Source organism: Geospiza fortis, unplaced genomic scaffold (genome assembly GCF_000277835.1).
Source record: "Geospiza fortis unplaced genomic scaffold, GeoFor_1.0 scaffold1212, whole genome shotgun sequence".
In the NCBI taxonomy this organism is placed as follows: Eukaryota; Metazoa; Chordata; class Aves; order Passeriformes; family Thraupidae; genus Geospiza; species Geospiza fortis.
In genome coordinates, this window is record NW_005054626.1 from 113790 (window position 1) to 127792 (window position 14003).

Consider the following 14003-nt stretch of genomic DNA (forward strand, 5'->3'; position numbering starts at 1 on the left):
CGCCGCCATCTTGGCGGGGCGCGGGCGCCGCCGCGGCGCAGGAAATGGAGGACGCGGGGCCGGGAGCGCTCCGGGGCTCCCTCAGCGCTGAGGGCTCCGCTGGGCTCCGCTACAGCCCAGACCCTGCGGGGGAAAAGTTGTTCGAGTTGCTGAGCAGAATTTGCTCTCAGCCTGTATGCGTACGCGAAGCTCAGAAGTAATGTTAGCGCTTAGTTCAGTCTTCTGAGGACGTTTTACATAAATCTCCCTTTTGCCTGGGAACTTTATAAATTAATTTAGGCCAGTTATTGCCCCAAACTGCACTCCTGCGTGCATAGTGCATCAAGTACAACGCACCAGCGTTACCCACAATTAGTTGTCATCATTTTGTTTAAATGTCTTCCCCTTCCTGCTCATCAGAATAAGAAACCCCCACTGAGCCCCCGGGCTCAGGAATGAAATGTGTGAGGCAGATCTGGAGACGCTTTGGATTGACCTTTCCTCAAGCTGTAAATCTAATATTATAGCACTGTTAAGTTTCTTTAATTAGACTATGAGTAACAACGTGTGTCTTTTCGTCCCTGTTAAGTGCAGCTCATTTAAGATGGACTTGGGTTTATTTGTGTTTTGAGTGCTGTGTTTGTGTGTCTGTGTGGTGTGGTTTATTACATGTATTTTCTCCAGAACTAAGAACTAAACCCATCCCGAGTTGTGAAAAGGGATGAGCCTCTCAGAAAACATCAGCGTTGCCAGCGGGCTTTGAACTCGTAATAACATTTTCCCCAGTAACAGCATTTCTTCCCATTAATTACTTTTTAAATCTCTACTGTCATAGTCCTAGTCCAGCATAATTTTCATGGCCTTTGGTTGCCTTGGATACAGTACAATCCTGTTCACAAGTAGTCCCACTTTTTGTTTCAATCAATTACTGCAGTTTTCAGGTGAGAAAGGGAGGAAAAATATTGTGTGGAGCTAAGGAAGTCCTCAGAGCTTATAAATCATTTTTTTTCACTGCATGAAAAAAACCAAGAAACAGATCAATGTCACTCACAAAGGCTGCAGAAATAAAATCATATATCATCATGTTTTTTCATCAAATGTTTACTTTTTTTGAAGTAATAAAACCTGGCTTCTCTCTGAGTCTTTGTAAGAGGACTCTGGAATTTCAGAGTGACAAACCTCTTGTAATAAAACTTTTCTAACTTTTTCTTGTGTTTTACTGGTTGTACTTCCGGGACTGTCCATGACCCCAGGAAACTCCAAGCTTAATCTTGGTGGCACCTGCAGACTTACTGTCATAAAGTTTTTGTGACTGATACAGCTGATTAAAGTGCCCTGAGCAAATCAAAACTCTTTATCTAAAAGAACTTCAAATCATCCCCTGGACTCTCCCTTAGCTGCAGTGGAACCAGGGTGCAGCAGTGAGTGAAAATGCTTTACTCAAGAAGTGTTTCTGCTGGTGACACACCAATTAATCATCCTCCCTAAGTGCACTGCCTCACGTTCAGCTCCAGTGTTCTTATACAGGATATTTTTAGCTCTGGTTCATTGTAATGGAGGAAATTCTCCCCCAGCAGATAGTAAGAGAGTTTTTCAACAGCATTTAGTTTGTGTACTTGCCTCAGGAATTAATTTGGCTTGCTGTAACTTCATAAAACTTGTAATTCTTGTTTTGCAGGTTTCTCTTTGATATTTAGGCAAAGGATAGTCTTGCAGTTAGAGAACAAAAGTGAGGAGCATGGCATCTATTCCTGGCTCAGTACTTCCTAGAGAAAACAAAGGAGACAGAAAACAAGGTGGAAGCACAAAGCCTTTGCATTTCTTGTGCAGAACGAAAATGCAATTTTATGTCAGGTCCAGAACCTCAAGGTTCCAGAGCAATTTGTGAATAGCTGTGCTCAGAGGAGCTCCAGTGCCCTCCCTGCTGAAGGCAGTCTGTTGTTTCAGCAATACATCTTTCCTAACACAGTCCTTGCAAGTATTGGACAAAGAGCCAGATCTTTTTAAGACCAAATAAAACAACAAATCCAAATTTCCAACCCATGTTGTTGCACTGTTTTCCTCAGAGTGGTTGGAGCTGTGGGTAGAGAACTGATGCAGTTGCTGGCTGATTGTCTTTCTTTTTCTTGAGAGTGTGTCTGTGCTAAATTAGCTATATGGAGTCTTCTAGGGCAAAATGAGTCTGGTTGAGGAGAAGCAATCACACTGATTGATTACAGATGCTTAGTCCATTTTGATTTGTTATAATTAGCTGATGAGATTTCCAATAATTTCTTATTTTGTGTATATAATAACACGAGAGTGATGAGCTAGCTCATGACTGTTGCACAGATACCCACATTTAGAACCAGGGAAAAAGAACTTCCTTTGCTAACTGAGAGCTGCAGCTACACAATCATCCCTCTATTTCTCTGAAGAGATTGAATGAAGTCAGTTATTCAGGAAGTCCTGTGGAATAAAAGGCCACAAGGTACATGGTACAAGGGGGCCTTGGAGCACAGGTTGGTGTCCCAGGAGAACAGGAAGGTAGAAGTGCAGATAAAGTCACCATGAGGCCATACCTGACATAACCAGTGTGGAGAAAGTGTCTCAATCAAATATCCTCTGAAGCACATTCTGTGACATGGCAAGAACAGCAAACCTCCCTGTGCTGTTCTGTTATTTTAAAAACACCCTATGGGGTAACCTGCTGGCTCCAGCTGCTTGGGATGCTGTTTTTACCCTGTGTCCACCTTCCTTCCAGGTGTCATTTCCTTTGGTCACAGGGACAGCTCAGCCTGAGCCCAATGCTATGGCTGTTAAGCTGGCAACAGTGTTAAATAAAAATCCCAGCAGCATTTGATGGCCTGTGTGGCACTGCAAAGACCTCTGCTGAGGGTGGCTCTGACACCAAACACCCCCAAATATTTTAGGATAACCTCCAAACCCTGAGAACAGCAGAGATGTTTATGTGCTCAGTGCTGATGCAGTTCTGGTGTCCCTCTAAAGTGGGAGGTTCCACTGAAGGGCAGGTTTGGTCATTCTGCTGCCTCAGTTTCTGAGCAGTGCCCTGCGGTTATCCCGGACAATGGAGGTGCCGGGGCTGTCCCCAGAGTGCCGGCTCTGTTCTCAGTGGCTGCCCTCGGGCATCTGCCGCAGTCAATCTGCAGCCCCGGCTCCTCTCTTGCTCCAAATGCTTTTCACACTGCCCCGGCCACTTGCACGAGTGATTCCAAACTTTGAGTTTTACTGATGAGGAATCAAGTGACCAACAATCTCTATGCAGTGTTCATTGCAAATGCAATAAAAAATATCAATTATTAATTTAACATGATTGGACTCGATCAGCCCAGGCGTTCCATGGTGTTGCTGACACCAGTTGAATGCCTGTGCCATTCTGTCTACTCTGACAGGGCATCTCCTGAGCTGTGACTCCAGAGGAGAATCAGATCCCACAATTGTGACCGTGTTCACGGGGGTCTCAGGTTGAGGGAAGAGACGAGGATCTGACTCCATGTTTCAGAAGGCTGATTTATTATTTTATGATCTATATTGTATTAAAACTATACTAAAAGAATAGAAGAAAGGATTTCATCAGAAGACTAGCTAAGCTAAGAATAGAAAAGGAAAGAATGATAACAAAGGCTTGTGGCTTGGACAGAGAGTCCAAGACAGCTGGACTGTGATTGGCCATTAATTAGAAACAACCACATGAGACCAATCACAGATGCACCTGTTGCATTCCACAGCAGCAGATAACCATTGGTTACATTTTGTTCCTGAGGCCTCTCAGTTTCTCAGGAGAAAAAATCCTAAGGAAAGGATTTTTCATAAAATGTGTCTGTGACACACAACCAAACCTTCTCTTTGCTGGACAGTCCCAATGGGCTGAGTCAAATGGGTTTTGGAACCTCCACTTGAGATTCATAACCAGCCCACCTTGTATCAGTGTACGTTTGACATTGAGCAACAGTACCTGACACCAAAAGCTTCACCTTGTTGAGGGGCCACCCCCCCATGACTGTTCCAGTTGTCAAAAATGTGTATTTTATGATTGGCTTTTCACAAATACTAGAATGAATATTATATGTGTTGTGTTAGAAAGTAATGCTGTATTAATTCTCTTAAGTAGTGTGTTAAATATAGTTTTAGGTTATAAAAAATGTTAAAATAGAAACCATGCTATGTAAGACACTTGTTTTAAAGAAAGGAGTCGAAGCTAGATAGCAGCCACAGGACAGCGAAACCTTTCAGAGAAAAAGAATTTATTGCTCTCCTATCAGAAGAAACTCACTTCTTCCTGCCTCGCCCAGCCCTGAGGAAGCTGGTTAGGATTAAGAGGGAGAAGTTGATGATGACCAGACAGAATCCTGTGTTTGAATGGAATTTATGCATCATCAATGAGATGTATGAATATGCAACAGGTTATTGTTTTTAAGGATTAATCCTCCGTTAACGTGTGTCCTTTTTCGGGCTTATGCTGCCCAGAAAATGGGTACCCAGATGGCCATAACTCTTTGTTTCTATTGTCTCATATTGTCCTAATCCAAATTGTCCAAATTATTATTACTCTAATTATATTACTATTTTTATAACCATTTTATTACTATTAAACTTTTAAAATTTTAAAAACAAGTGATTGGCGTTTTTCACACACTTAACTCTGGGAAGGAAAGAGAGTCTTAGGGAAAAAATTATGTCAAGATGGCAGTGGCACAGCAGAGACAGCCAGATGCTGAACAGCTTTACCAAGTTTTCCAGAGCTGCAAGCAGAGGAAATGGCCTGGTCTAGGCTGACTTGACTGGAGAGTTCAAGGCAGAGCTGCCGTGACCTCTCACAGTGCCGTGGCTCCCAGCAGCAGGTTCCTAACCTAGTTTGGCTGCAGCAATGCTCAGCTGGGCTCCAACGCTGAAATGAGCTCTTTATCTGTACTTGACCAGGCTCCAAGTGATTTCAGTAAGAGGAGGCTGAGTCAGGACTTGGCCATAGGTGGATCAGAGCCTTTGCAGTGTTTATTTGTTAAATATCTCCCATCTGGTGTCCTGTTTGCAGCCTGCCAAAGCAAAAGGGATTAAAACCTTGCCCCCCCAACATCTCATTACCGAAGGAATGAGTAGAACTTTTTTTCCCCTCTACATTATTCCTGGAATAAGCTGTCAAGCAAGCAGTTGAGTTGTTGCACCTTACCACAACTTTTGCCAAGAAAGATTTAGCAGCATGATAATTTAATGGAAAATATTATAGCCACATTCCTTTCAGACATAAATTCTCTGCAGAAAGATAGATATCTAATGGGAAAAAATCTGTGTTAATATTACAGTGGTTTATCTGCTTTATTGTTTTTTCCAGTGAGGTGTTTCACCCAAAATAGTGCAGAGGATACAAGAGAGTGAGCTAAGTGAGGTTATCCCACCTCGGATTGAAATGTGGATATAAACGTGACAGCATCCTTTCAGTTGCATTTAATAATACACAAAAGTACAAAAATAATGATGAGAAATACTCTTTAAAAAGAGATGTTCACCTAAAGCCATGTTAGGGATAGGCCTGTCAGGAAGGAGCGGTGGGAGTAACTCACAGGAGAGGAGAAATTGTCTAAGAAATGTAAGCATTGCCAGCAACAAAAAGATAACTGAATTCCATGGTAATTTCCACCAAGCAACAAATGAAAACAATTGGGCTCTACCAACAGAGATGACAAACAGTTCTGTAGTTCCTAGAATATTTGTACGTGCTAAAAATAAGCGTGGCTCACTTTAATTGCATGAGAAGCTACAAGCTGAGGATGAGTAAAAGGTCACAGAAAGGTGCTGGCTTGGAGGTGGAAAAGCATAGGAGCAGGCATATCACAGTTCACAGTTGTGACAAAGGTGTGTGTGTGAGGTATGCTGTAAATAGATGTGCTTTAATTAATGCTGTAAATAGAGGTGCTTTAATGCTCAAAGTTGGAGCAATAATGCAGCTGAGGAAGTTTTAAAGGTTAAAAATACCCCAAATACTGTGCGGTTCCCCAGCAGTGCAAACATGCTGTGTTTGAAATGGTAAAGGTGAAAATTTACAGGTGAAAACTCCTGTAAATTGCTCTCACTTTGACTCTTTTTATGTCAACTCCATATAAATTAAATAGAAATGAAAACATTCTCTCCTCATAATTGTACCATCATATAATTTTTCAATGCTAAATTTACAATGCTAATTGTTATTACAATACAAAACAATTACAATATTGCTTACAATTTTCAGTGCTAGTTGTTTGATTCAGCCAAATACAAAAAATTCCTCAGCCTAAATGCTCTTGGTAAGTGACAACATCCTAAACACATGAAGCAGCTTTTTCTCCTCAGTGCATACAGCTGGGTCTTGCTCTTCTTCTCTTGGGATGTTCTCGAGTTGTTTTAAGGATTTCAGTCCCAGAAATGGACATTGCAAAACCTTTCTGAGGTCTTGGGGTTTCACTGGCTTAAGCAAGACTTTTACTTAGGAAGGAACTATCTTCATTTCCTAGGCTTCTCCTCATTTACATGTGTAAAGTTTAACTTAGTGAACAGCTACCAAAGTCTTGAGTTTCAGAAAGGGATTTATTCATGAGCACATATGGCCTGCTATATAAATGCATGGTTCATAATTCATAAGAGGTGTGATCTTCTCTGTATAAATAAATAATTTTCTTCTGTTTTCCAGCTTTTTGAATTAATTACTTATAAAATCTTGTGGTGCATTCTTAGGGAATCTAGGAATAGCTCTCTCTGGCACATACACTTAACACTTTCACATAAACTCTGATGTGAATGCAGAAGGGGTTTCCATTCAGCCTTTCATGATACATTTGCCAGTGCTCTGTCACCTTCCAGGTCCTTCCTTCTCATGCTGAATACCCCCAGTTCTACTGCTCAGTGTGAGGAGTGGCTATTTCTACTTTGTAATGTTGTACACAGCAGATTTTACTTCCCCTGATGATTTTTCTTCCCAAGTGATCTCTGGAGTGGCTGGAAACCCACTTGCATGCTTTGTGTGACTTCAGAATTACATTCAGTGCAAAACTCTTTTTTAATTTTTTTCTTCCAGGAAGGCAAGCTTTATTTTAAAATAAATGGCTACACTAAACCCTTCTCCAAAGCACCCCCATTTATGCATGATCCAGGTGATCATGCTGATGCTTTAATTTAATACAGAAATAGCCCATCACAGCAAATGGCTGTAATTGCACTCATAGTCCATTGAGGAGGAGGATGTTCCTCAGAGTTCAAAACCGAGTTTGATGGCAAAAGGCTTCGCCCAGAGCAGCCTCTGCATCACAGTGAGTGCACTCAATGATTCTGCCCTGAAAAAGAAACATGAGGAGGATGTTAGAGCCAAGCACAGCCAGAGCAGCAGGCTCAGAGCTCCAGCCAGGCCACGGCTCTGGGTGGGAAGGGTTTCCACAGTCTGGTGTTATTTCCCATACTTTTAACAACCTTAAATGAATGCCAAAGCTGGCAGTAACTCCAGCACCAAGTGGACACCAGTTCTGCCAGCAGAGGCAGAGGCAATGACCAGGAAGAACAGCAGCACCCCTCTGCTGTCCCTGAGCTGGGAGAAACAACGACTGCTGCAGGGCAGAGGAACAAGCTGCAGAGTCACCACTTCCAGCTTGCTTCTGGGGACCCTGCAGCTGGTCCCAGAGTTGGTGTCCTGAGTCTGGATGCAGCACAGGTTCCCACAGCCCTGCTTCTTCCACTGGGCAATCAGGTTTTTGTCTCCTCCCTGGTGCAGTACTCATATGTGGTATTTTCATGGACCCCCGACAAGGGGAGGAAAGATGAATCTGACTCCGTGTTCTTAGCAGGTTAATTTATTATTTTATGTTACTATATTATATAAAAGAATACTATACTAAACTGTACTGAAGAAAAGAGAAAGGATACAGACAGAAGGCTAGAAAGCTACTAATCAAAACTTGTGACTCTTTCTCCAGAGTCCAACCCAGCTTGGCCCCTGATTGGCCCATAAGTAAAAACAATTCACATGAAACCAATGAAACAAGTGCCTGTTGGTAAACAATGTCCAAAACACATTCCAAAGCAGCAAAACACAGGAGAGGCAAATGAGATAATACTGTTTTCCTTTTTCTCCGAGGCTTCTCTTAGCCATGATCTTTTACGAAAAATCCTTTCCTTAGGAATTTTTTCTTCTGAGAAGCTGAGAGGCCTCAGGAACAAAATGTAAACAATGATTATCTGCTGCTGTGGAATGCAACAGGTGCATCTGTGATTGGTCTCATGTGGTTGTTTCTAATTAATGGCCAATCACAGTCCAGCTGTCTGGACTGTCTCGGTCAGTCACAAACCTTTGTTATCATTCCTTCTTTTTCTATTCTTAGCTAGCCCTCTGATGAAATAATTTCTTCTATTCTTTTAGTATAGTTTTAATATAATATATACCATAAAATAATAAATCAAGCCTTCTGAAATATGGAGTCAGATCCTCATCTCTTCCCTCATCCTGGGACCCCTGTGAACACCACCACACTTCTCAGCTTCCCAGGAGAGAAATCCTGGCTAAGGGATTTTTCCAGGAAATATGATGGTGACACTCATAGAGCTCTCTGCTGATTGCTTCCTTTATGTGGAAGGGATCAAAGATGTAACAGGTTTTCTGGTGGTGGAGCCTGCAGATGGACCAGAGGAACTCCACTCTCCTCTTCCCTTCATGCAGCTCCCTCTCTGCAGTTCTCATCTCCTGACCCAGCTGGTCCAGCGTGGGCTCCATCAGCTCCCAGACATCCAGGGGATCCTTCCTGCTCCTCCTCACTGGGGCTTTGCCTTGGGAACCAGAGGGCCAAAGCAAGGGGAGCTGCCAGTACCCCCTCAGAACCATGGCTGCTCCCATACCCAGCCTGTGGCTCTCCTTTCCTCCCTAGATTATTTGAAACAATTCATTTGAAGTTCTTAGCTAAGCCCTATAACCTTGAATTTTATCTGCAGCAGTTCTTTAAAGTTTGGAAATAATTAGCTCACAAAAAAAATTTTTACTGCTCAAGCAAAGTTGTTTTAATCATGCACCTGGTTTATTGCCACAACTCTAGAAATTTATATATCTAAAAGTGTTTGCAGTGAGTAATCTTTGATCTTCCATGATACCTGAATCTACATTATATAAACTTAAAATGGATTATATAAATTTACAACGGATTTGTCACACCCTTTTTAATCCCTCCAGAAAAATCATTCTGTTCACAGACTGCCTGCAGATTTATTGTTAATAAGATTAAGCAAAGTTAAGGTCCAATATTGTCAGATTTGAGTAATACTAAGATATGTTCTATTAATTTGATTAAGGATGAGTTATCTTCAGTTCATTTTGTTAGGTCAATCTCTGTTAATTTGGGTGTTACTGAGTTTGGACAATGTCCTGTTTAATTGTTCTTCACTTTAAGCTATTTCCTGTTCTATTCCAGTCTTGTTGAGACTAATTTTCAGTTCTGTTATGTTTTTATTTATTGCAAATTAGGTGTTAGGAAAATTACATAAAGTTAAGCCCCAGTATTGTTAAATTTTGAGTAATGTTAAGTTACATTCTATTAACTTGATATCCTTTTAGGGCTGAGTTCTATTAAGTTCATTTTGTCCTATTTAAATTAATTTTAACCAAGTATGAGTGTTGTTAGATCTAAGTTATTATAGATTTTGTTAAGTCTTGGTTGGAAAAGACAGGTGTCTGCTAAGGAAGGCAGGAGCCTCCCTGAAATGGAAAATCTAAAACCCCTCCCTCTGAATTATTATAATTTTGAAATTAAGGGGCTCTCGGGCAAAGATATGGGAGTAGGAATAGCAGTTCTTCACTAGGAAAATTAAAATAAAGTGCAGTAATACAAAGCCACTGCCAGAGTCAGAGCATGCCCTGCCCCCTGTGTGTCAGGGTGCTGGCACAGCCCCATCCCATGGGGGCTCAGCCCTCCTGCAGTGCCAGCTGCGCTTCTGCTGGAGCAGGGATCCTGCACAAGGGGGGAGTTTTCCTCTGAAGCTCCAGTGGTGGTTTAGATGGGCCTGGTCTTCCTCTGGGAATGCAGTGGAGAAGAAAGCTGCTCCTCTGGGAATGCAGTTGGAAAAAGGCTGCTGCGCTGTTCCCAATCTCAGAGTCTATCTGGATAGGAATGCTCGGCTCCTCCCCCGGGGCGGAGCTTCTCCCCATGGGATGATGGAATTTTATCAGCCATGCAGGGACACTCAGTGGCCCATGAACAGAAAATGTCTCCTGGAAGGAGGATGGGTTTGTGGAAGAGATAAAGAACATTCCCCCACCTGGTTTTAACAGGCAGTGATAGAATACAAACCTCTGGTTACATCTTGCACTGCAATCTAAGACAATTAAATATTACTTTTTTACACTGTAAGATATGCAGTTGTTTTCTTTGGAGAGACCAGACTATTCTGACTAAAACAGCTGTGATGAAACCCTGACAAACACCTGTTTGTGGATAAAGAAGATCCAGTGTTCACCCTTGGTTTTGTCAAAGATTCTATTGCTCATTACCATCTCTGCTTCCACAGATGGCACAGAAGAGTCAGTGATGATTCTCCATTATGGCTGTTCTTGATTGTGAGCTGTTTTAGTGCTTTCCTTTGTTTGATTTTGCTGTTACAGGTACTGTGACTGTTTAGAAAGGTGTTACCTCAACTTCCTAAGACAGTTACTGCTGATATATTGATTACACAAAGTGAATTTACTGATTTTATAAAAGGCATTATTCATAAGATGTTATTACTGTATCTACAGCCAGCTTCTTATATACTTTAACATCTCTTTGTGCAATTATCTAAAATATTTGTGTTGTTTCAGGATCCCTCTGTTGTTCTCTAGCTGTTTATGCATCTCTTGGACCAGCTGAGCTCTCTGGCTGGTCCCTGCACTGCCTCTAGGGTTTGACCCAATGCTGTCTCATAATTTTAAGTATTTTTCAGAGTTCCAAGAAAAGATACCTGAGCTTCATTGAAAGCCTCCTCTGAACTGCTGGTCTTGTGGTTTTCCCAGTTATTATTACAGAAGCATTCCAGCAGTTTGCTGTGTTTGAAGCATCTCTGTCCTGAAGGAAACTTCAGAGGGATCCAGCTATGAGATATTTTGATTATTCTTTAACCCCAAGGCCTTTACTCATAACTGCTATTTGTAGGAGCCTTGTTGTAAAATGTGTTTAGGGAATTCCCTCCCAGTTGGAGCCTGGGCAGTGGCCAGACCTTGGCTCTACCTGGATGGAGAACTTGCCAATGAACCCAGATGTTTTCTGCATCAAAATGAGATTCAAGTCACTTTGACTTGGCAATTTGACCCTTTATATATGACAGCTGAACCTATTTTTAGAGTGAGCTTGGGAATTATTATCCAGAAATAATTATCCAAGCCCTCACTGAATCGAGGCTTGTCGGCTTTTGCAGACTGTGGGGTGGTGGTACAGTATTTTAGTGATTAGTAATCATCCAGTTTCACATGTGTTATTAATTATGTGTATTATCTGAAATATTCCTAATTGTTGTCCCTGACTTATTCCTGATTGCTGTCAGTTTCTTGTTCCACTACATGTATTGTTTTGTTTTGTTATTCCCTTCATGTTCTTAGCAAGAGTCATGCATGCTGTTTTTAAAACAAAAAGAAAGGGGAATTAGCTATTTGGACTTTAAAACAACGGCCATTTATTTCCATTTCCCTAAGAGACATTGGATTTGATTTTGTTTTTCATGCTGTGAAACCCTGTGTCAATGACATGATAGAATTTGATGAGTTGGTCTTTTATGTATCTTATCCCACATCTAACAGATAACAGTAATAATGCCGTCACAAGAGTGAGCTCTTTCCACATCAGAACACATGAGCCTTTTTTAAATTAATGAAAAGGGGGAGATGTCATGGACAGGTAGAAGAATTGTAAAAGAAAGGCCTTGTGAAACCAGGCTCTGCTAAATTGCCAAAGCTGGCTTGTCACTTCTGAGAGCAGTTACAGGTTCCCATGTGAAGCTGTTTGGAGAGTGAGACTTCATTAACACAGCAATCTGTTCTGAGGGTGAAAAACAAATGCACCTGCAATCACAAGGGATTTGTCCCATGAGAACCAGTAGAAAAAATATAGAAGCTAACTAAAAATACAGAAGTTTGATAGATATGCAAAATACCATGTACTGACCAATAAACCAGGAGTAAATGTGTTGTGAACCAATCAAAAATGACACAGGGCCTTCTGATAACCCTATAAAATATCACCTTTACCATAAAGATTCAGCTTTCTGCATGAAGAATATGGAGACTTAACTGATTTATTCCAACACTTGATGACTTTTTAATACAAAATTGTGATTTTTGGAGATCTTAAGGACTGATGGAGGAATCAGAGTAATTCCAAGCCCTTTGGCACTTGTGGAAATGCTGTTTGAATTACCTCACATGAGCAATGAGACTTCACCTTAAAGGCATTTTTTCCCCAGTACTTGATAATTATTTGACCAGTTTTACACCACCGTGGGTGTGGAATCAAAGAATCACAGAATGATTTAGGTTGGAAAAGACCTTCAGGATCATGAAGTCCAACCATTAACCCAGCACTGCCCTGTGACCCCAGGTGCCACATCCCCAGAAGAAGAGAAACAGGGTATTTATTTAATATTTATTTAATATTTGGTATTTACAGAGTTTATCAAACTGTGTGGATGGACTTCAGAGCTGCAGCCACTGGGCTTTCAAGCCATCCCTAATTCCTGGTGGATGGCACAATATATATTATTTAGGACTGTTTTGGAATTCATGTCAACACTATAAAAGCAGATAGAGTCACCTAAGAGAAGGATGGCATTTGCTTCCAGCATTTGTTATTCAATAAATGGGGTATTAAAGCTTGTTGTGGCTCACAAGTATGGCTTGTTTTCCCTCACTGCCATCCTATTTTGATAATATAGTAGTTAAATATGCAATAACTCATCTGAGGCTCATTAATATTATCACCAGCTTTAACAGGCATGCTTCACATTAAAGTCTTAAAACAATTCTTCCTTTAAGATTCAGGCAGCTGGAAGCCCAGTCATCATTGTATCATCAATATCTGTCTCCAAGGTTAGTCACACTAATGAAAGGAGTCATCCAGAAGGATGTTTTATCCATGGGAGCCTGAAAATGGCACAAGACTGGTATCTAGCAAAAGATAATGAAAAGAAGGTTGTGTGTGAAATTAGGAGAAAAATCAGCTGTCCCTAAAAACTGAAGAATAAATAGAATTTTTTTTTTCTTTACAGAAGGAAGCTGTTACTTTTCAGAAATTATCACTTATTTTTGTCTTTAGTGTATCCCAGGATAACACACATTATCTGCTCTGGTTATTTTCCTGGAAGCAGCTCTCAGTCAGCTTCACGCTGGGAGAAGTGATAGAAGCAAAAACAAATGGAAAGCACCTCAAGAATGTGTTTTGATATTTGGAGCTGGGAATGGCCTTGGGTGTTGGCTGCTGCTGGGCTGTTCCCAGGGCTCCTGCAGGGGTGAGGGTGACACTGCAGCACTCAGAGACAAACACTCCCATTAGCCAACCTGAGGAGCAGGTTTGTGGGCAGCAGCTGCACTGAGTAATGGGAATTTGGGGTGTTGGGAACAGGACTGAGCTGCAGGGAATGTGCTGGGGGTGGCTGCAGCTCAGGGGCTGTGCTCCCCAAGGGGCTCTGGGCAGCTTTCCAAGCTGAGGGAAGAACCTCATCAAGCAGCTCCTTGTTCCTCACCTGCTGCCCACAGGGATCTCTGTGATACCCATCCCTGTACGGGTATCAAGGGAATGTCTGAGCCCACTCCGCTAAATTTTCATTGAATGAGATGGAACCTCCTGCTACAAAGGCAGGGAAGGGGCTTTGGGCAGGTCCCTTGGTGCTGGTGAATAAAATGTTTAATTCTTCCTCAAACCTGAGCACTGCTGCACCCGCAGAGTGGTGCTGAAGTGTCTGAATTCCCAGAAATATCTCATCCAGAAAATGCAGTTATGAGAATCCATCAGAACACAGATCAAAACTGGGACGTGCTAGGGTTAAGTTTGTTTTTACAG

General features: G+C 41.7%; 1 protein-coding gene across 1 annotated transcript; it reads right to left on the reverse strand.

Annotated features, from left to right (window-relative positions):
• Positions 1-7122: 7122 nt before the first annotated feature.
• Positions 7123-8815, reverse strand: LOC102036335 (protein BUD31 homolog). Its single transcript, XM_014311014.1, is given in 5 exon segments — positions 7123-7253; positions 7256-7280; positions 7580-7713; positions 8266-8268; positions 8530-8815. Coding segments are annotated over 5 exon segments (579 nt in total).
• Between the last annotated feature and the right edge of the window lie 5188 nt (positions 8816-14003).